Below are 23,000 nucleotides of genomic sequence, written 5' to 3'. Positions count from 1 at the left end.
CTTTATGTTCCGAAAAATGGATGTAATTACTTTAGCCTTGGGTGCGTCAACTTCACCAAACTTTCAGAATGTCAGCAAATATCTGACCACTCTCAAACTTTGTATCTACTGTCCGAAATGTACTGGAAAATCATTAACCCTTAGGGTTCCGAAGATAGCAAAGCGCTAAACGCAGAGAACTTAGTCAGTAGTTTTGACACGTCAGAGGAAAAAGCTACATCAGGAACAAACCGTTCTGATTCCTGCTACTATAAACAAGAATATTATACAGTAAGCTACGGGGCGTTTGCCGAACTGACCAGTACAATCAGTACACAGAGGATGCGTGCATGCTTATGGTAGCAAGCATCGCAAGGGTGTCTAATGTAATAAATAGTTACTTGCTGATGTGCCCAGCTTCAACAGGGAAAAGGATTGCTGGGCAGAACATTTTACACCTCTACACCCCTTTAGGAGTTGAATTATGAAAAATCCTTGCTCAGTGGATGGCTGCAAATAACTGTCACAGTTTCCAGACCACCCAGCAGGTCACATGTTCCAGGCCACTTAGCAGGTGCGCAGGGAGAGTTGATCAACTGTCACGTTTTCCAGAGCACAATGGTGATGCATTGTAAATGGCAGGTAGACGTTTTGCCACATAACTCCACAACGAACCAACCAATTACAACACCATATTTGATGTACATCTATGGACCAAGATCTTTAATTTGGTATATGAAGTGCCCTGCTCAGACAAGTGCAACACAGAAATAAGTCCCTCGTAAAAGTCGTTCTTCTGCTATTAAATGTATAAGTGTAGCACAATATGCGCCAATTGACACATTTACGTCAATATAAAATGACCTTGTAAAGACAACAGGAACACAAATACCTTCAATAAAGCATCCACATATACATTGTGTTGCGACATAATTTCTTTTACATCCCACTTCACATTCGCCATAAGCAGCAGTAACTGTTCATAATCGATGGCCTTTGCCGCTACAATCCAGTAGATTGGCTTGCGGAGTTCACTGGCTGTTGACACGGTCTATAAAATATTGGCAAATAAATGAACGTTAGAATAAAGATAAAGTTGACTATTTTGCTTTTCAAGTCACATCAGAGTGATACGCGAGGCAGTGGTATAGTTAACGGCAATAGAAAACAACACACAGGTCATCGATCCGCTGAAGATGGGTAGAGAATGTGACAGGTTTAGCCTGTTAATTAGAAGAGTAGAATAGGTGGAAGGCTGTCAGAGGTCTTCCAGGTCTCATCACGCACCAGCGGTTTATCGTGTACAGATATCCGCAGAACGCAATCACTCAGCAGGAGAAGCGCACAGCCAATACTCCACTGTGTATTCTATAGTCTTCTAGTGTATTCCTACTTGTCCAGTACACAAAATAATTGCCGTCACTGTGTGTCGGTGCTTTATACACTTTAAGATATAACTACAGTAGGAAAACATTTAAAGCCGCAGAGACTGAGGTATAAAATTTTGCAAGGCTCATGCTGGTTGCAGAAAAGTCTGAATTGGATTGGTACTGTATACTATGCATAAACTATGCAAATTATGGTCTTTGGCCCACTATTGGTCAACAGTAACTAGGTCGACAGGTCAAAAGGTCGACATGAGTTTTTCACATTTTTTTTCCTTTTTTTGAACTTTTTCATACTTTACGATCCACATGGACTACGACTGGGAACGGTAACCTGTGCCGAGCGCAGCACCTTGCCCGAAGCATGGGGTGCGAAGCGAGCCATGCGAGGGGACGCGGTGCACTAACTGGGGTTTCGGTCACTGTACGGCAAAAACGACACACACAAAAAAAAGATTTAAAAGGTCATGTCGCCCTTTTGACCGGTCGACCTAGAATCCCTGTTGACCTAGTTACTGTCGACCAACAGTGGTCGACCTAGACACTGTTGACCTTCAATACCACACTCGTTCTTACTCCCTCACATACAGGTGTCCATCCGTATTGCCGCTAGCAACAATGCTATTCCGTAGATCCAGCCTGGAGATGGATATTACAGGTCATGGGAGAATTTAATAATCCTATAAAAGGGATTGGTCACGTGCTTTAAGGGAATCAGCTAAGGGAAAGGTATATGAGATTTCAGAGCTTTTTATGGATTATCTGCTGACGGTCACCCTCTAATGAGAGCCCTTTATAGGACAACTAAACCCTCAAATCAAAGTTTCAGTACAAAATTCATGAAGGTAAAATTCATTAGGCGCCTTTATTGCTGAAAATGCGTCTTAATCGTAATGCAATAAGGCTAGGATGCACAAGGAGACTGTGCTGATGAATGTGATATATCTTGTATATTGTGTGTGACTGAGTCTGTATACGGAGCAAAACAGAACTTGTATTGGAAATAACTGCGGCTGTTACATTGTAGCACATCGTGTGCAGATTCAGAGACTCAGTCACGCACAGATATACAAGTGTCATATCAAATGAATCAGCACAGTCTCTTGGTGCGTCCTAGTCGCATTGTGACACATTTTTAGCAAAAATGACGCCCTATGCTAGAATATTCTCATGCATCCTGGCGTGCCTAGAGGGGCTGTTTGGTGTGACTGCAGCAAAGATGTATGAGAACACACCTGTATATATATGTAGAAATAAGCTTAAACTGTGTTGTAGGATAAAAAGTGAACAGAAGGGTGGTACTAACTTCTAAATGGTAGAATGTTGGAATGTTGATATAAAAGTCCACCACTACCAATAGTATGCCTCTGTGTACACCTAGGTGGACTTGTGCTTTGTGAAGGCATAGGTGGTCATTCCGAGTTGTTCGCTAGCAGATTTCGGTCGCAGCGCAGCGATGAGGCAAAAAAAACAGCACTTCTACGCATGCATATGCACCACAATGCGCACGCGCGAAGTACTATTACAACGAACAATGTAGTTTCACACAGGGTCTAGCGAAGCTTTTCAATCGCACTGGTGGCCGCAGAGTGAGTGACATGAAGTGGGCGTTTCTGGGTGGCAACTGACCGTTTTCAGGGAGTGTGTGGATAAACGCAGGCATGCCAGATAAAAACGCAGGCATGGTTGGGGAAACGCAGGCGTGGCTGTCTGAACGCAGGGCATGTTCGTGACGTCAAATCAGGAACTGAAAAGTCTGAAGTGATCGCTAGCTGAGTAGGTCTGCAGCTACTCTGACACTGCACAAAATTATTTTGTAGCCGCTCTGCGATCCTTTCGTTCGCACTTCTGCTAAGCTAAGATACACTCCCAGAGGGCGGCGGCATAGCGTTTGTACTGCTGCTAAAAGCAGCTAGCGAGCGAACAACTCGGAATGAGGGCCATTATTCCATGTGTACCTGTGGAACCATGTAGGCGAATGGTTGCATTGCACATTGAATGAGATACAAAACACGACTTGCACCGTTCAACAGAAATCTGACAGTCCACACAGCGCTGCTAAAAACATAATGTACAGTAATGCTTTCCTCTCCATTACAACTAGGACAGTAAGGGCATTGCTAATGGGAATTGACAGAGTCAAAATATTGAAAATGCTTCTGTGACATCACTGACCCTGCCCTTAAATAGGATCAACCAATCAACATTTCCGCAAAATTAGGCTATCAAGCAGTCAGTCACTCTGTGTCCGCTCTATCACAGAAGGCCTCCCTTCCTAACACAGCAACCTCCTGCAGAGGAGTAAGACATAACAATAATTATAATCATTTAGCTGTGTATAATCATACATTATTCAGTTCAGTAATATACAGCATTTGATACACATTCATGTCAAATAATGACTTGATTTTTCCTTTGCTGTAACAGTACTGCCTTTCCCTGTAAGAAACCGTTATCATACAGGTCACAGCAATCGGAGGGGAGGGGGAAGGAAGGGGGGGGGGGGGGGGGCTAAATAAATTAAGGTATTCATTGTAAATGGTCTTCTGCTGAGCACTCCTCATAGGAGATTATAAATGTGATCTCTCGCTGCAGGAAATGTAGAACGCTTAGACTTCAAGTCGTGGTTACAGTAAGTTCTTCTGTACAAATTGTTCCAGAACTGGAGCGTACTGTACTGTACTCTTCCCAAACGCACCAGATTTATCAGAATGGAGATCTGCCATGTTATTAATGATGACGTCAGCACTGAAATAAAGCCGCCTAACCTCGTTATTCCAAAGGCAGGAAACGGTTAATGGCCACAGAAATACTTTCTCACATTTTTTGTTTGGAACTTGATTTTGTCTAAATGAATTTTATATGTTGTCTAGTCTTCCTAAAGGATAAAAAGCAGAGCTTTAAAGAGCATATTACAATTAATATACAGTACTTGAAATTAGGCAGCACGGTGGCACAGTGATTGGTATCGGTGTCTCGAAGCACTCAGGTCATGAGTTTGTGTGTGTGTCTGTATGTGTGTCTATGTGGAAGGGAATCTAGAATGTAAGCTTCACTGGGGCAGGGAGTGGTGTGAATGGATAAATATTCTTTGTGAAGCGCTCTGGAATATGTGTGCGCTATATAAATAACTGCTAATACATGTTTCTAAATGTGTGCCATTTTTAAGAACTTGGCTTAATTAAATGTGCGCCATTTTTAAGAACTTGGCTTATTTAAATGTGCCAAAAAATCATATAGAATAAGCTAACCCCACCGCCACCCAGACCCTAACCCTAAAGGTGGGTACACACTGGCCGATAAATCGCCCGCCCAGTTCATGACGTCAGTCCCCCGACGGATCGGGCAGTGTGTATGCTCAACACACTGGCTGATCCGTCCATAGATATATCTGCCGATCAATTGATCGGCAGATATATCGGCCAGTGTGTACCCACCTTTAGTCCCCCAGGGGTTGCATAAACCTAACCCCTATCCCCGGTGTAGTACTTACCCAGGGAGCTGTGATGACTATCAGGATCCCAGCGGTCGGAAATCCAGCGTCGGTGTTCTATCCCCTTTCGGGATTCCGGAGTCGGTATTCCATTGCGTGTTGGAATTCTGTCGCCGGTATCTCGTGAGCCGGGATCCAGACCGTCGGGATGGTAACTGCATCCCCCATTTATTAGCTGTGTATACTCTATGTAAAACTTTACCAAACTATTTTTAAAAAGAACAAAGCAGTGGAAAAACTCATCACGGAGAAAGTTGATCCGAATGACATAACTGTGCGACAAGTATGATATCTCCGTATAATAGCACTAGCTTAATACTTAATGAGTTTTATGGAGATTGGGAGTTTAGGTATGTTACTGCACATTAATGACTCATTAATAGAAGCTTCATATTGGTATGCTACAGGAATCAAGTCCTAATAACATATTCACCATTTTATTATGACTGCAGTTATAGCAGCAATTAAGGCATAAAGCTATTTTTTTAACCCCAATACTGCTGCAAAACCTCGCTGTGAATGTTGTATATATATATATATATATATATATTTATTTATAGTGCTCTCAGGCTTGGAGCCTGAAGTGAATTGGCAGGGCTCCAGCTATGCTATGCGACAGCAGCCGGTAGGTGTGGGTCAGACTCACGAGATTCAGCATCAGCATTCACCGGCAGGTCCAATCTCATAGCACAGCTGCAGTGGCGGGTGCACCGTTGCTTGCTGCAGCTCAGGCTGAGCAGTACCAGGTCGGGAGCCGTCCTAGGGGTAGTGCAGGTGTTATCAGAGCTCCTGGGACTGAGCCAATTAACTCTGCAGTGGGTGTGCCACAGAGCTCTACCGGAAGAGCAGCGGTCACACTTGGAGCCTGCTGTGAACCACACAGGTGCTGCTGTACATGCAGGTGCCCCTTCAGGGCTTGGCGTCCTGAGCCAGGCATCTACATTATCTCTGGGAGTTCCACCCCTGCTTGTACCTGCAGGAAACATCATGCATGAAACCCCATTGCAGGCCTTGGCCCTGGGAGGAAAGCTTGGCAGAGCTGTAAGGTTTCATGCAGGGGAAATACATTTTAAGAAATGATGACAAAACTGCTGCAGCTTCATAAAATATTGCAGCCGAACTAATCATATAGTACTATCAGCTGGAGGCGTCAATCTGCAGTCAGATAATCACAGGCGGCCAAATGACATGGCTGATCCTCTGTGTCAACACCTTCAGGCGGACACGAGTATACCGTGAGTTTATTGGACATGTGCAAAAAGTAAACGAGTACCATAAATAAAAGCGATGCATGCCCAATTCTGCACGAGCCTCCTCGTGGCTGGCCCAGGGACACAAAATGCCAGTACGGGAGATCACAGCGATACAATATAACTAGAATATATGTAATTCTGAGAGAGACGGATGAGCACATCTACTGTAATGGTTGCTCCTGAGAACACTGACCTGTGAGTAGAACTGCTGGAGGAAAGGCTTTTTAGCTGCTGGCATCACAGAGTCAAGGTGAGTCTGGAGAAACTCGAACTGCTCTGCCAGGAAAACCCTGAAAAAGAAGAACGCTCAGTATTACTAGCGGCTGTCAGGGGGACGCAGCGCTGGCTTCCCCATGTGATGGATGGATTCTGTGGGTGGTGCGGCACCTCTGCCTATAATCCCAGGCTCTGACAGCTTAAATATCCTTACCACTCACACATACAGCGGAGATGCGGCTCTAACAGTATACTCAGGAACAGCTGTGAGGGGTACAGTGATATCCCAGCACCATTGCTATGGAGGACTAACAGCTGAGCAATGCAGCTTTATACTAACAGATATAGCGATAGCAACTTCTTATACAGTAACTCACTCATTCATATCTGATACAGCTGAACAGAGTACAGAGTGTGCTACTGCGCAGTCACCATTGTGCTCCTTTAAGGAGCCATCAATCCTGTACCAAGATGGCTGCTGTTTGGTTTTCCTCTGTCCTCATTAGGGACCAAGCAAGGGCAAGGGAGGCTGTCCTTAAGAATGGCTGCCATTTCAGGACTGGACCCTGGGGAGGTGTTTCCTCCCTCTTTATGGAAATCCTCTCACTCTCTGTGCACAAAGCATGCCAGAAGCAGCAACCATTTTAGAAAAGGAAAGTCATTAAACTCATTTCAGTAGCTCTAAAATGGCCACCGAGTATGTGATAAACAGACATTCCTGACAGCTGTCTCCAAAGCAGAACCTGTATCTAAGGTCCTTTTCTTCACCAGAGTACACCTCGGTGGGAGTGGGTGATGCAGAACATGAGTCCTTTAGGCTAAGGGGGAGATGTATCAAGCGGTAGAAAGAGTGGAAAAGTGGACCAGTGAAGATGATGTCCATAACAACCAAACAACTTACAGAATGTATTTGTTTAATGCAACCTCAAAGCTGATTGGTCATTATGGGCAACTCCTCCACTCTTTACGCTGCCTGATATATCTCCCCCTAAGTATTTTTTCAACCAAAAGCGTTTACATTTATCAGGATACCGTGACTCATGGTTGTATCTCTGGGTACAATCACACATGTAGAGAGCATAGTGGAGCAGCGTTGTCACCCAGGGCAACAAAATAAACAGCTATGTCTGATATAGGGCCAGATGCATCATCACTCGGAGACTGAAAAAATGGAAAGTGATAAACTACCAGCCAACCAGCTCCTAACTGTCATTTTTCAAACAGGAGGGCTTGTGAGATGGCAGTTAGGAGCTGATTGGCTGGTACTTTATCTCTCTTCATTTTATCACTCTCCAAGCGATGATGCATCTAACCCATAGTATTCAAAGGGACAGGGACTGATATGAGTGATTACATATTCTCTGTACACTGCTGTGAGATAGGTCTATCCCTTTATAAATAAGTCCTAATAATAACAGTAGGTGGACAACCCCAAGGACAAAGCAAAATAAACAGAAGCACCTGTGTGTGTAACGCTCCTGTGCGGAACAAATCTCACATACTCAGGGGAACACAGTATTCAATTAGCCATGGCTGATTGCTACCCCCCACCATGGATATTCAATTGTCCCCAGCCCTACCACCTCTGTTTTTTCACCAAAACTGGGAACTTATACTGGATCCCATGTGCTTTTGCAAAAATCCTGGGTAATTTTTGCATGGTAAAAAAGGGGTATAATTGAATAGCCCAATGTGAAACAACGGGCAAAAATCGCGATAATACCCGGTTGTTGTTTTTTTTGCAAGAAAATTTAGCGGGGACAATTGAATATCCCCCATATTGCATTTGGATAAACTGAATGCTAAGGACTAGGCTTTTATGTAAGCTGGAAACGTGAAAAGTGATAAGAGGTGGTACATAGGGTCAGTCAATGACAGTTGTCTGTGCAATTACAAAAGAACATCTTGACACAATGTAAGGTTTACACAATGCCTAAGTAGTATCTGTAAGACAGTAAAAGAAGCACGTTATGGTACCACTAAAAACAAAATAAAAACTAGCTTGGAAGTATTTTAAAAGCTTTTAGCAAATCATCAAGGAACAGTAGGTGCCCCTAATAAAGATATTGTGTACTGTTCTGCACTCAGTGGACGGCTAAAAGGAAGTGATAAGAGGCAAATGCATTAGATTATTTTTCATTTAGATCTTTTAAGCCAAAACAGGTCAGGGCTGAAAAAAATGTATTCATAAAAAAGATCCTTACACAATGATAAATATATTGCAAGAGTTTTGTTACTGCATATACTTCCTTTACGACCTTTATCCAGATTAAGGCAATGTGCACTACATGTCCCAGGATGCTCTACCAGCTACAGAGAAAATAAGGGCAATAATGGACATTAAAAAAGTATATACTATATAAACATACACACACACACATATATATATATATATACATACACATACATACAGTACATATGTATGTAGTAACCTAGTTGTTGAGATTGAAAAAAAGACAACTTTCCATCAAGTTCAACATATAGAGCTATATACTGTGTTACATCTTTTACATTATAACTATATATTATATATATATATAGATTTAGATATAGATATATACACACACACATACATATACGGTATGGTATCCCGGAGGTCAAGAGACCAACGCCGGGAACCTGACAGCCAGAATCCCGACACAAATTATTACTTTTTTAGGTCACATCTGGTATATTCCGTGTTATGTGACCACCATCAGTACCAAAGTGAACGCTCGCCACACTTGGGCATGGTGGCTCCCTGTACTACCTCACTGCTCCCCACAGGTCACTATCCCTAACACATCTCCACGTGGATAGTAAATGAAGCAACTGTTGGTAAAACATGTGAACCCCCCCCCCCCCCCCCCAAAACACGTGTCGGTCATTTGTGTGTCGACCTTCATCATGTCGTCCTTAAGCACTGTTGAACTTTCATCTGTCGACCTACTGACTGTCTACCTAGACTGTAGATCTATCATCGGGATACCTGTCGCATTACACCACGAAAAATAACACAGATGAAATGACACGGTTCAGCGAGATGCGGGAGCTGCGTCAGCGGCCTCTAGGGAGCTGGGAAGGTTATACTTTTACTGTTTAACAGAGCTTCGGTGAAAGGAACGAGGGGTGGGGAGGGGGGTGTTTTAAGGGAGATGGGAGCCCCCATTCCTGTTGGCACAATCTTTTCTGAAGTATATTCGGAGAGATGACCTATGCGCAGCAGAGCAAAAACTCCGGCACAGCGTCAGAGTCTTTCCCAGCCACTGTGCAGGTGCCATTTTTCAGCAGACAACGCTGGAAAGATGATGTCACCAGTCCCTCGTACACTGCACCCATTACAGAGGCACTGTGTCAGTGGACAATGCACATTACCTTCACAGTCCTTTTCCTATGACAGACAGACTACTGAATCACCATGTACAAGTTACAATTCTGATTTTGTCAAATATGTGAAAGCATGTGTCAATGCCAAGAAATATCTGTATATAATACACCTAGAAAAGGATCTTTGTTTTGTATCAGAAACTGAATAATGAATGAATCTAGAGTGATGAAATGAGTATTTAGTGGTAACTAAGTAATCGCAACGTGTAAAAGAAATGGCCATTTATATGACTGTTATCACCCATTAGCGGAACGGGCTGTGGAAAAAGCCCCTTTCACTATGTCAGTGCATTAAATCAGGTCGCTGCAGAGGGATGATGATTACAGTGCACACATATACCCCTTTCACACCGCACAAATAATCCGGTATCGACCCGGCATATTGCTGGGTCGACACAGGTCGGCGTGCGGTGTGAAAGGGGCATTGCCGAAATCGCGGGTCGCCTGACCCGGCAATTCAACTCGGGTATAAAGCAGTGTTATACCCGTGTTGAATACCGGGTCATTGGCTGCGTAAACGGGCTCCCGGGTCACCCGTTTACTAGATATGGAGAGGCGGTGCGGAGATGAGCTCATCTCCCAGCGCCACCTCCGTCCCGCCTCCGGCTCCGCCCCCCCCCCCCGCTGCTATGGCAACCCACCCGGCTTATTGTCTGGTCGGGAAAGCCTGCAGCAGCTGCCAATGCTGGATCCCACCCGGGAAGGACCCGCTTCCAATTCCTGGGTGGGATACGGCATTGGCGATGTGAAAGTGGTATAAGTGATGTCAGGTTTATGATGCTCCTACAATATAGGGAGAGGGGCTGCAGACCGTGCTGGACAGGAGGTGTATACCCCTAGAACGGAGTAGAAACATTATACAGATTGAGGATAATGGGGGGCATGCGTTGCACACAATTTTCAACACAGAAAGAGGTGCTACCATGCTGAGACTTGTAGTGTCATGCAGGATACAGAGAATGCAGATGCCTTTGCATGTTCATGACTGCATCCCTCTGTCAGGGTCGGATTAAGATGTGCAGGTGCCCGGGGCACTTAGAACAGGGGGGCGTGGCCTGGAGGCTGAATGGAGTGGCAGCACGAACGGGGAGCTCCACTATAGCTGTGGAGATAATACCTCCGTGCCTCTCCCCTCGTGCTCTATATCCCTCCTGAACTCGGCCCCTGCTGTTGAGTGATCCCCCTCTCCGAGGTGGACTAGCGCTGTGGAATCGGGGAGCCGGTTTACTGGCTCCCGCGGATTGCGGCCTGTCCACCATCCAGAAGCTGGGGCCTCGATCTGGGTCCGGCGCTGCCGGCCGCTTACAGTACCTGCCCGTGGAGCGCTTGCCGGGGGCCCTCGTCCTGCATCCTGCGCCCGGACCACCTTCCTGGAGACCGCTGTGACTGGTGGTGCTGAGGGAAGGCTGGGAGACTTGCCAAACGCGGGCACGAGGAGTCCGGAGTCCCGGCGGCGGCAGCCATCTTGGACCTCGGGAGCCGTGGGGAGCCGTGGGAGACGCACGGCCCGGGTGGCGACTCATCAAGCCGAGGTGAGCTGCCCTCCTGCCCGGAGACGATCATCTCCCCACTGCAGCCTTGCACTTACTCCCTGTGGGCGCCAGCCACCGGGGGCCCTGGTTGGAACGCCGGGGGGAGCACGAGCCCGTCCCTCCTGCGCACTTGTCCTGGGGCTGGCTCCCTGGGCCTCCACTATATCACTGGCCCTTTCTAGATTATTTAGCCGGACAACCTCACCCTGTGCTGCTGCTATCTGGAGGGCGCTGCCTTCCCCGTCCCCCTGACGACCCGCGCCTCTCTGTCACTCCTGCGGCCCAGGACCCCGCGTTGGAGATCTCCCTGCTGCAGCCCTCCGGAGCTCACATTATACCCTACCTGAGGGCCTCGGCTCCCTCTCTGGCCCTGCACGCTCCTGCACCTCCCTGTGGCCTCCTGCCTCTCCCGGTCCCCGTGAGGGCCTTTACTGCTGCCGAGCCCGGGCGCCCTTTCCCCTGCTGCCTGGTCCTGGTGCTGCCCCGGTCACTGGCTGGTCCGTGTCTCATCCCCGCAGCTCCTGGACGGGGGTGGACCTCCAGAGTGCCCTGTCTCCTGCAGCCTCTGACTGTCTGGCTCCTCTCCGGGACCACGAGGACCCTGCTCTCTGCCGAAGCTCCCCGGCCCTGTCCCACCCACCTTGCTCGGCTGACCACGTCATGATGCTTCTCTAGTGCCCCCGCCTTACCCCCCCCTGGTCCTGAGCCTTACTGCTGGAGCGCCTTCTCTACCTCCCACCCTGCTGTCCACCCCCTTTATCATATGTTCACGATGCCCAGGGGCGGCAAAAAGTCACACGGGTCCAACCTCACACCATTCCTTACTAAAAAGAGCACCCCGGCCAAGAGCAGGCCCGATGCTCCTGAACCCTCCGACTCTGAGGCCGAAGACGACGATCTCACACCCCTTACCCGCAGGGACTTTCTCTCCCTCCTTAAGGAGATGCGGGATGTTAAAACCTCTGTCCAGGCTCTCCACTCCCTGAAATCCGATATTGCCGACATTGGCACCAGAACGGATCAACTTGAGCGGCGAGTGGAAGAGGTGGTGTCGTTCCAACAAGCGGTCGAGACCGACTTCCATCAACTCCGCCAAGATGTTGCCCAATTGCGGGAGGAGCATGAGGACCAAGACAATAGGGCGAGGAGAAATAACCTGAGGATTCGGGGTATTCCTGAGGAGGTCGAAGCGGCCCACCTTGATCTTTACCTTAAGTGCCTCTTTGCCCACCTATCACCTGACACCCCTGAAGAACATCTACTCCTGGATCGAGCGCATCGAGCCCTCCGACCTCGCTCCCAAGACTCCTCCCAGCACAGGGATGTCATCCTCCGACTGCACTACTTTACTGCGAAAGAGGCCATCATGAGAGAAGCCCGACGGCTGGGGTCTGTGACTTTCCAGAATGCCCCCCCTGCAGATCTTCCAGGACTTATCCCCGCTCACCCTGGCCAAATGTAGAGACTTTAAACCCGTCACTTCCCTGCTCTCCCGTCATAATGTTAAGTACCGCTGGGGTTTCCCTTTCCGTATCCTGGTTTGGCACCAAGGGAAGCTGCTCACGGCCAGGAACCTACCCGAGGCTCAAACGCTGCTCTCCAAGCTGGGTTATCCACACCGCTGAGCAGGATATTTCTACTCAACGCCTGCCACCACGGACACAGCGGAACTCGCCTCAGCCTCCCCGATCAGAGTGGTTTACGGTCCCAGCTTCTGCGGCGTCCCCAGCTCCACCTCCAGTTCCCTGATGGACTTCTAGATCTCTGATTTAATGCCTTCTCTTTATAATTGTGTCGACCTTTCCTGGTCGTACTCCCCTAGCCGGGGAGCTGTTTCACTTTAGATCTCCCGCATCCTGATTTCCCGACCCCTTAGTTGATTCTCGACTGTTCTGTTGTTACCCCTTGTTAAAATGTTAATATGCTAAAAAGTGATAATCTGTTTTTTTCTGCCCCCTGCTTCTCCCTTTCTTTCTGGAGCTGGCGCTCCATCTGTTCTTTGTTCCTGCTTTCTTTCCAGCTTTTTCCCTCAGGTCCCCCCAAGGGAGGTTTGCCTCCTACCCATTGCTATGTGGTTTGTGATCCATCATCTGGATGCCATGCCGCGCCCCCTTAGGACTTTGAGCCCTCTTGCTGACCTAGGTGCCCTCCTGACACCTAGTATCCCTTCCCCCTGTCAGCACTACCGGTCCTGGCCCTTATTGCCGGATGACCAACTACCCTCCCATCCCTCCCGGTTTCCTTTCCTTCCTCCCTCTTTTCTGACCACGTTGTCTCTCGCTTTGTATCCTTCTTCTCTATCTCTCTTCTTCCTTCCCCTACTTTCAGTGTTCTACACTCCTTCTATTCTGCCTACCTCTTTGTTGCTTGCCCATGGGTCTCCGGGTACTCTCCTTTAATGTGAAGGGCTTGAATAGCCCTCAAAAGAGAGGTAAGCTCTTTGACTCCCTTAAACTCCATAAAGGCGACCTGGTCTTTCTCCAGGAGACTCACTTCCTACATAACTCCCACCCTACGCTGCAATGTAAACCATACCCTGATTCTTTCCATGCCTGTGATCATTCAGCCAAGAAACTGGGGGTCGCGATTTTATTTGCCCGCCACCTCACCTTTGAGCTTCTAGATTCCCATGCCGACAAGGATGGCCGGCCGGTTTCTTGTTTTAGTGGGGAAACTTAATAACAAACTATGCACCCTAGCTAACGTCTATGCCCCTAACCAACGACAGGAACTGTTCTTTGCAAAGCTAGATACCCTTCTTACTCGAATCCAGCAAGGCGACCTCATACTTGCTGGGGACTAACTCTGTTTTAAATCCAAAGATAGAGCGCTCTCCCTCTCTCCCCACTGCTTCCCCATCGGACTCCCTCCGCTCTAGATCCCTCCTCCGTCTCATGCGATCCCAGCTTCTTTATGACTCCTGGAGGATAAAAGACCCCTCTGCTCGTGACTATACCTTTTATTCTGCTCATCATAATTCCTACTCCCGCATTGATATGGTCCTGCTCAGCCATGATCTCGCCTTGAATCTCCACGCTGCCCATATACACCCATTGATCTGGTCTGATCATGCCCCTATCTCTTGCGACCTCTCGGGTCTGCTCTCACGCCCCCGCCCCATGACATGGCGTCTTAACGACTCCCTCCTTCACAACCCGGAGATACGTTCCCATCTTCGGGACAAGATTTCCGACTATTTTACCCTGAACGATTCCCCTGACATTTCTAGGTCCACTCTCTGGCTGGCACACAAGGCAGTTCTGGGCACATTATCAGCCTGGCCTCAAAAACCAAAAAGCAGACCCTCACTCAGTTTAACAAACTCTCTATTAAACTCCACACACTCGAGACCCAGCATAAGGCGTCCTCCGAACAGGCTGTCTTGTCTGAGCTCCGTACTGCCAAAGCAGAACTTGATCTCCTTCTCTCCAGACGGGTGGCCAAACGTCTCAAATGGCTTCGCCAGTCTTTTTACGAGAAGGGAGACAAGGCAGACAAGATCCTAGCGGCACGACTCCGTTCCACGAGAGCCAAAACTAATATTATCTCTATCAGAAACTCTCTCAATCAGCTTGTTCATGACCCCACCGCCATTAGGGCTGCCTTCCAATCCTACTACGCTGACTTGTACAACCTTCCACCCCCCTCACCTGGCTCTTCCTCTCTGTCCCACTCTGACCTAGTCTCTCACTTTCTCTCAGCTTCTAACTTGCCTAGATTGCCTCAGGACGCCATGGACCATCTTAACAGTGAGACCTCGGAAGAAATTGCCCAGACTATACTCATGCAAAAAATTGGTAAATCCCCGGGCCCGGATGGGTTCACGGCTCTTTACTACAAAAATGTTTCCAATCTTCTCTCCCCCCACCTTCAGTCCCTGTTTAATAGGATTGTCCATGGTGACTCCTTTCCTCCTGAGATGTTGGAGGCTAGAATTGTGGTGATCCCTAAGGAAGGCAAGGACACCCTTAACTGCGCTAGCTACCGACCTATATCTCTCTTGAACCTGGACTTGAAAATCTTCGCTAAAATCCTAGCCAACCGCCTTAACCCGTATCTCCCTTCCCTTGTCCATTACGACCAGGTGGGGTTTATCCCGGGCGGGCAAGGGAGGGATAACACCAGACGGGCTATTGGTCTTATACACATCTCGAACTCCAGGGGATCCCCCGCTATCATGCTCTCTTTAGATGCTGAAAAGGCATTTGACCGGATCTCCTGGAGTTTTCTGAGAGCCACCCTGGAGGCCTATGGCTTGTCTGGTGGCTTTCTCACTGGTGTCCTGGCACTATACTCCGCCCCCTCCGCCACAGTCTTAATCAATGGCGTCCCGTCTGCTCTGGTCCGCATTTCAAATGGTACACGTCAGGGATGCCCTCTCTCACCGCTAATATTTGCCCTCATTATTGATCCCCTCGCTTCTCAAATTAGAGCTCATCCAAATATACACGGTATACAAGTAGGCCGTATCGATCCTAAAATCTCCCTCTTCGCTGACGACATTCTACTTTCTCTGACCCAGCCCCTTATCTCACTCCCAAATTTATTTTCAGTCCTGCATTCTTACAGCCTTATATCAGGCTACAAGATCAATTATTCCAAATCCGAGGCTATGCTGCTTCATGTCCCTCACCGAGAGGCTGACTCCCTTCGCGCCAACTTCAATTTTAAATGGCAGACCACAAAGATTAAATATTCTGGGATTTATTTGACCTCCCGCTACGACTCTCTCTTCCGGGAAAACTTTCCACCCCTCCTCACCAAAACACTCGCTGACCTGACATCCTGGAACAGTCTCTTCATCTCGTGGCTGGGCAGGATCATAGCGGTAAAAATGACCATAGTCCCCAAATGGCTTTACCTTTTCCAGACCCTCCCTGTGGCAGTCCCGGCCTCCTTTCTTCGCACTATCCAACGAGCCCTCGTGCGTTTCATCTGGAACCACAGACCCCCCCGCATCGCCGCCAATACCCTGAAACAGCCAACCTCCGCTGGCGGTAGGGGTCTTCCTGATATCAAACTCTACTACCTAGCCTCCCACCTATCCCATATTGTCACCTCTTATGCTCCTCCGGGGTCTGTATCCTGGTTGGATATCGAGGCAGCCCTCGTTAACCTCTCGGATCTGACCCCCTTATGGGGTCTGCCCTCTACCTCCCGACCCCCAACCTCCTCCCCACTATTAAATTTAAATTTTAAAATTTGGGACTCCCTCTCTCTGAAGATGGGTCTTACCACTACCCCCCTCGCCCTTGACCCCTATCTAGCAGAACTCTATGTTTCCTCCTGGATTCTCGATTACGAGATTCCGTACATGGATAACGCTGGTCTTCAAATTCCCGACTAATTTTGCAGATCGGGGTCAATGGCTGTCCCTACCTGACCTCCAACAGAAGACCCCTTCGTACTCACTTAATCCCTTTCAATTCCTACAAATCCGCCACTTCCTAGGTTCTCTGCCCTCCTCCGCTTTGCTTCGAGTTCTCACCCCCTTTGAAAGTTTATGCATTAACTCTCACCTCTCCAAAGGCTTAATCTCCCAACTTTACTCCCTTTTACTAGATTCTTCCCTTCCCTCCTCCCGGCCCCATGAACTCGCATGGGAGCGTGATCTTGGGCCTCCTCCAGAGAGCGAAGATTGGGAGGACATGAGACTGGGGATCGCTAAATGCTCTATTGCTACTGCTTTTAAGGAGACGGCTTACAAAATTTACTACCGTTGGTACTACACCCCTGACAGACTTAAACTCTTTCCGTCTTCCTCCCCTAGTTGCTGGAGGAACTGCGGATCTAGAGGCACTATGCTACACATATGGTGGACCTGCCCGTCCATCGTTTCCTTTTGGAATCTAGTCCACTCCCTCCTTAACTCGCTTCTGGATTCCCCCGTGCTGAAGGATCCCTGTATCTTTTTGCTGTGTTACCCTCACCCGATGCTTAATAACTTCTCCCAAAAACTGGCTACACATATTCCAACTGCGGCGAAATCGCTGATAGCTCTTAATTGGAAGAACCCCTCTCCACCCTCTCTCCCGTCTCTTAAAACCAAAATTTGGTATATTGCGTCAATGGAGAAGATTACATATTATCTCCACGACCGGGGTCACATTTTTGAGCAGGTCTGGGCCCCCTGGCTCGCTGCTAAACGTAGATCGCCGTCTCCCCCCTCTTGCTCCTAGTTCCTTCCGCAGTCCCATGGGCATTGCCTACTGCTCCTCCTCCATCGCCTCCCTCCTCTTCTTCTCTTTTCTCTTCCTCTCTCCACTTCTTTTTCTCATCCTAATCTTCTCTCGTCTCTCCTTTGACCTCCCTCTTCCTCTTTCTCCTGATCTCACTATTTCCAGGATATGTACTGTGATTGGATTATACCGTGGTCTCCCCCCCCCCCCCCGTCCCCCTCTCGCTCCCTCCCCGAATTTCCTACTTGATTACTATTGTTATTTTTTTGATTATTCTCGCTGTTTATTTTAAAATTGTGGTTTCTATTGGACGTTGGGTCTTATGACCACCTATCCCATATGTCCATGAAATGTTTGTCTATTCTGTTTAACCACGTATAAATAAAGAATAAAAAAAAAAAAAAAAGAACAGGGGGGCCCAGGGGAAAGCATTTACAAGCTGTGATACTTGCCAAAGGGGGCAGTACAAGGTATTAACTCTGCAGGGTGCCCAAACTTTTGCAGATGCCATTTTTGGTTTTCTGTTCTTTTGATAGTGTAAATGATGGAAATCAAATCAAACTTTTTTTGACATGTTATAAGAATGTCTAATCTGTAATTTGATGCCTTTTGGAGATTTTTCCATCTTTCCATGGCTTCTTTTTGCACATTAAAATGAATTTTAGCCTGGGTTGCCCAAACTTTCGATCCCCACTGTACAACATATATAAGAGATAAAGTGCAATCGTTTTTTTCTCTCCAAAAGACATGATATTTATCTTACATGGATAAGAGGTCAGTAGGGGTAAACTAACGCGTTTCGTCTCTCAGACTTCATTAAGGGGTCCCCTTGATGAAGTCAGAGACGAAACGCGTTGGTCTACCCCTATTGACTTCTTATCCATGTAAGATAAATATCTTACTTATGTTTTGGAGAAAAAAAAACAAAAAACGATTGCATTTTATCTCATACAGTATATAATGTATATATTCTTTATGCCTTCTTAAATAGAACATTTTTTAACCAATTCCCTTGTTCTAGATTCAATTTCCTCAGTGATCTACCATCTCTTTATACTTTGGGAGGCAGTGGACGCCCCGTAATATTGGGGAGTGTCTTTCTTTTTTTTATTGGCTTTTTACATTTTTCTGGCATTCGGATTCTTTTTATTGAATTAATTTATTTCATTATCTGGCTTTTTTCACATGTGCCACAGTACTTTCCCATTGTCTACTGGATATATGTGAATTAATGCAACCATCACCTAAGGGGGAGATGTATCAAGCCTTGGAAAGAGATAAAGTGTAGAATTTGAGGAAAGAAACAAATGAACACCTAACGGTCATAACCCAGACTGTGCTAGATAAATGACTTTTGGTAGATTGGCACAACCTCTTCACTTTATCTCTCTCCAAGTCTTGACACATCTCCCCCTAGACTGAACAACATTCCCAGCAGGACGAGCAGTAGCATACTTACAGGGACTCTGTGGCCACTACCCTCTCGGAGAGCCCGTACAGTGTACCACTCGCCGTCAGCACCACGAGGTGGCTGAGGTGCGGGCTTGGCACTTTCTCTTTTCTTTCTTCGGACGATACCAGGGATCCCACATTTTCGCTGGACACTTCCTAAAAACAAACCATTATAATGATGACTGAAAATAAACTCTCTAACCAACAACTATGAAATCAACGTTGCAATAAAACTGAAAGAGAAGTGTATTTGGTAAGTGGTAATGACTTTTAGGCATATTTTTGACCACTGGGCAGAATATAGCATCTACAGTAGTGTGAGGGACACTACATAGAAAATGGTCCCAATACGATACCCCAGTATATAACCTGTACATGCAGTGTACAGTAATCTATTAACCAAGACACCTGGGTCTGTTCAGTGGTTTTGGAGAAGATTATCAACTTCTGAGGAAGAGACATCTGACAAGAGAAATTAAGATGTAGGAGAAGTACAGATGGTGTAATGGTTAGCATCACAGCACTGAGGTTATGAGTTCGATTCTCACCATGGCCAGTGTGGAGTGTGATATTCCCCCAGAGCTTACCTGGGTTTCCTCCGGTTGCTCCGGTTTCCTCCCACAGTCTAAAAATAAACTGGTAGGTTAATTGGCTCCCAACAAAATTAACCCTAGCATGAATGTGTGTGCGTGTACAGGTGCTAGGGAATATAGATTGTAAGCTCCACTGGGGCAGGGACTGATGCGAATGGTCAAATAGTCTCTGTAAAGCGCTGCGGAATATGTGCGCGCTATATAAATAACTGGTAATAAATAAATAAATGAATTAATGAATGGTAGAAACTTGACACACTGGTGGAATAACAGCTGAATCCTGACTGGAAAAGTGATGCATCCAATCAAGAACTGGCTGAGATAGCCATCTATACCAGATGCCTCATGCCTGGTGGTTCTTCAGCCAATGTCAACAGTACAAGTGATGAATGGTATCCGTTATATTCGGGAAATGGTTGCATACCCATCAGTGTACTTATTCCAAATAATACTACTTTCACAGAGAAAAGCAAATTACCAGGTCAAGCACATTTACCCTGGTAATTTGCCGTTCAACGCGGGTCCTTTTTCTGTGTGAAAGGATCAACCTGGGTCAAACTTCCCTGGACTTTGACTCGGCAATTTCGTCTCGGGTTGACCACAGATAACGGAACCGTGTTCATCGGCAAATCACCGGGTAGAAATGCTTGACCAGGTAATTTCCTTTTCTGTGTGAAAGGAGGGTCAGATTACGATCGGCAAAACGACCCGGCACTCAAATGCTGGATAAAAGCCGGGTTTCAGGGACATTTCAGTCTGAAAGTGGTATTACGGTGCAAAAAGGAGGATAAAATCTTAAGGAACAGTACCAAGAGGAGGGAAGGAGTGGGTACTTATTACCTGGGCCAGTCGGAGGAGCCAGGGTCCATGCAAAAAAAAAAAAAAATACTCACATCAATATTTTATTTTGGGAGGGGGCATTGCCAAGCCTCCCATATTTGGTCTTAGCCCCTTAGTAACCAAACCACATGTATATCTCAACACCCTGCTTATGTGGCCTGATTCAGATTTGTATGCAATGCTGATAATTATGCAGCTGAGCTATTATTGGCTGACTACACATGCATCGTGGCCGCACTGCGCGCATGCCAAGGTACTTTGAGATTCTGCTTGCTGTGCGGATTTATTTGCAGAGTGATCGAAAGGAAGGGACAGTATGGGGGAAGTAACGGAGAGTGGCGGCAAAAACGCAGTCAAGTTTGGGGTGTGTCACTGCGTGCAACACAGACTGGACGCTGAAAACATGGCACCAGTGGCACAGCTTCCTCGCCCATCCTGTGTGGTGAATGCGTATGCAGTAACTGAGTTGTAATGATGGCTCGGGCGGACGTCTCTGTTTATTTCTGGCCGGCTACTACACTTTCGTTGTTTCACATGTCTGTAGTAATGAAAATCACAGCTGCGTAGGCATTACTGTACATATCGGAATCATGCCCACAGTCAAGCTATGCAAAAATAGAATACTGCGTCTTAAGCAGAAAATATGCTCAACTGCATCGTAGGGACGGAAAGGACAATTTGAAAGCAACTTCGGAAACCAATCTTCAAGTCAGTCATTAAGTATACGGATTAAAAAATTAACAGCAAAAGTGGTTGAAAAGAGTTTTGAAATCGTTTACTACATTCGTACAGGGACGAGGGATCAGGAATGACCAAAAAGAACGATTTAGGAATGAGCCAGGTGTAGAGGTGATGGAATATAGATTACTCTGACATGACATGACTGTAGTGGAATATACTAGATCGGGCTACACTGTAAAGTTCATATGTCAAGAGGACAAGAAGAATTACAGTACACGTTCCATTTGCCATTTCATGACAAGTCAGGGCAGCAATTAAAAGGAGAGAGTTGAGGAAGAGAGAGGAGAGAGTTGATGAAGCAAGTGATGTCTCCTCTGACTACAGAGAGACAATCGTCAGGTCAGGAGAGAATTAGGGACTGTATTACGCTCTTGGTAATAAACTAAAATAGAAGGAAAGCCAAAGGGGGAAAAAAGCTCAGCAATGTCACATCACTGAGGAACTCCACTTCTTTTGCCTATGGTAAATTTCCCATGCAGGTTGCTTTATATTCAGCGCATGATTTTCTGAAACACAGAAATACAAATTGTAATCACTGAGCTTAAATTGATTGCGGCGAGAGGTGGGAGATTCACAGGAGAGGCACTTCTATACAGAGCAGACAAGGCGCGGAGCTGTAAGCATTTGATCAGCTTCTTGCCTAAGTAGTACACTTCATCTGTGAAAAATGATTATGTTTATCGACTGCGATCTGTAACTAACTCGCTTTCTCGAGAACCAATACAAGGTACAAGTACTCTAATCTGCAATATTACCACATAGAACAGCAATACAAATATCAGCAGTCCATACATATTAGCCAGCCTGCTGCAGAGTTTCTTAAAGACCACATAAAAAAAAAAAAAAAGAATTGACATCGATATTATATATCAATATATAATATTGAGGTTATATAACAGGTTGAACATAATGGGCAGTTTGCCTCTATTCAACCTCAATTACTATGTTACTATATATATATATATATATTTATTTATTATTATTAGCGTCTACCTGAGGCTTCGCCTGTGCCACCTGTACACGGCTCTTGATGCCACCTATACACAATTCTCACACAGGCTAATTATTCCATTTCCAGATAACGCACCTCGTCCACCCCCTTACCACGCGCATGGTGCCACACCTATCTCTTGCATTGATGATGCCAATGAATTTCATTTTTGATATTTCCCAACTTTAACTTGTTGGATCAAGATGAAATAAAGTGCAGGTTATTTCCAGGAGTTTCCACTACAAAAACTGGTTCAGAAAATTTTGCACCAACTTGGAACAGACAGATAGACAGATGCAACGTTTTTTTTAATTTTAATATAGATAAACAATCTCAAATGTGTTAGGCCGCTTTCACCTGGATGTCACTGTGGGTCCGGACTTACTCTATGTGCATGTAGTATTTGACTGATTTGGCTGCTATAGGGAGAGTCATTCCACTGTCTGTTCCAGATTCCGACGCAATATTAAAAGAAAGGTTCCTAGTTTGACTGCACATGTGCTACGCCAACATTTCAGAATAATTTCCTGTGACATCACTTGAGGGGGTGTGGCCATTCCTTAGAGTGGCTGTGGTCACACAACATAGGGAGCGAGGCATGCCGCACCCCTGAAACACACCCCTCCTCCCCCAGACCTCTCCACACCTTGCACTATACAGTATATTCCCTGTCACTACTCGGTAACACAATCCCACCTACACCATTATATCACCTTCCACTAACCTGTATTAATACATTTGCACCCACAGTGCCTCACTTGCCCCACTTCTATATGGGACTGGTATGAAATGCAGACAGTGATGATGTCATCATCCAAAATGTCAACAATGTAATGTTGGCAAATACAAAATGTCGACGCCAGGCTAACCTCAACAACCATTTTGACTGTCAACCTAATGACCAGGACTGCTCTGCGTGAAATAGCATGACTCAAAGCTGTAACGCCTCCCACAAAGTTTCCATGGCTACAATAGGCCTA

At 46.5% G+C, this 23,000-nt stretch overlaps 1 protein-coding gene across 2 annotated transcripts in view; it reads right to left on the bottom strand.

The window, feature by feature from the left end:
- Positions 1-23,000, bottom strand: part of VPS50 (VPS50 subunit of EARP/GARPII complex) — a 548,228-nt gene that overhangs the window by 16,707 nt on the left and 508,521 nt on the right. For both annotated transcript variants that reach the window (XM_063921392.1, XM_063921391.1), the window contains exons 23-25: positions 18,863-19,011; positions 6,304-6,400; positions 872-1,030 (exon numbers count right to left, since the gene is read on the bottom strand). In XM_063921392.1, the coding sequence (XP_063777462.1) occupies positions 872-1,030; positions 6,304-6,400; positions 18,863-19,011 (405 nt within the window). The remainder of the gene's footprint in view (positions 1-871; positions 1,031-6,303; positions 6,401-18,862; positions 19,012-23,000) is intronic.

This window comes from Pseudophryne corroboree, chromosome 5, assembly GCF_028390025.1.
Source record: "Pseudophryne corroboree isolate aPseCor3 chromosome 5, aPseCor3.hap2, whole genome shotgun sequence".
Lineage (NCBI taxonomy): Eukaryota > Metazoa > Chordata > Amphibia > Anura > Myobatrachidae > Pseudophryne > Pseudophryne corroboree.
The sequence above is the reverse complement of the archived record's forward strand: the minus strand, read 5'-3'. Positions and strand labels throughout refer to the sequence as shown.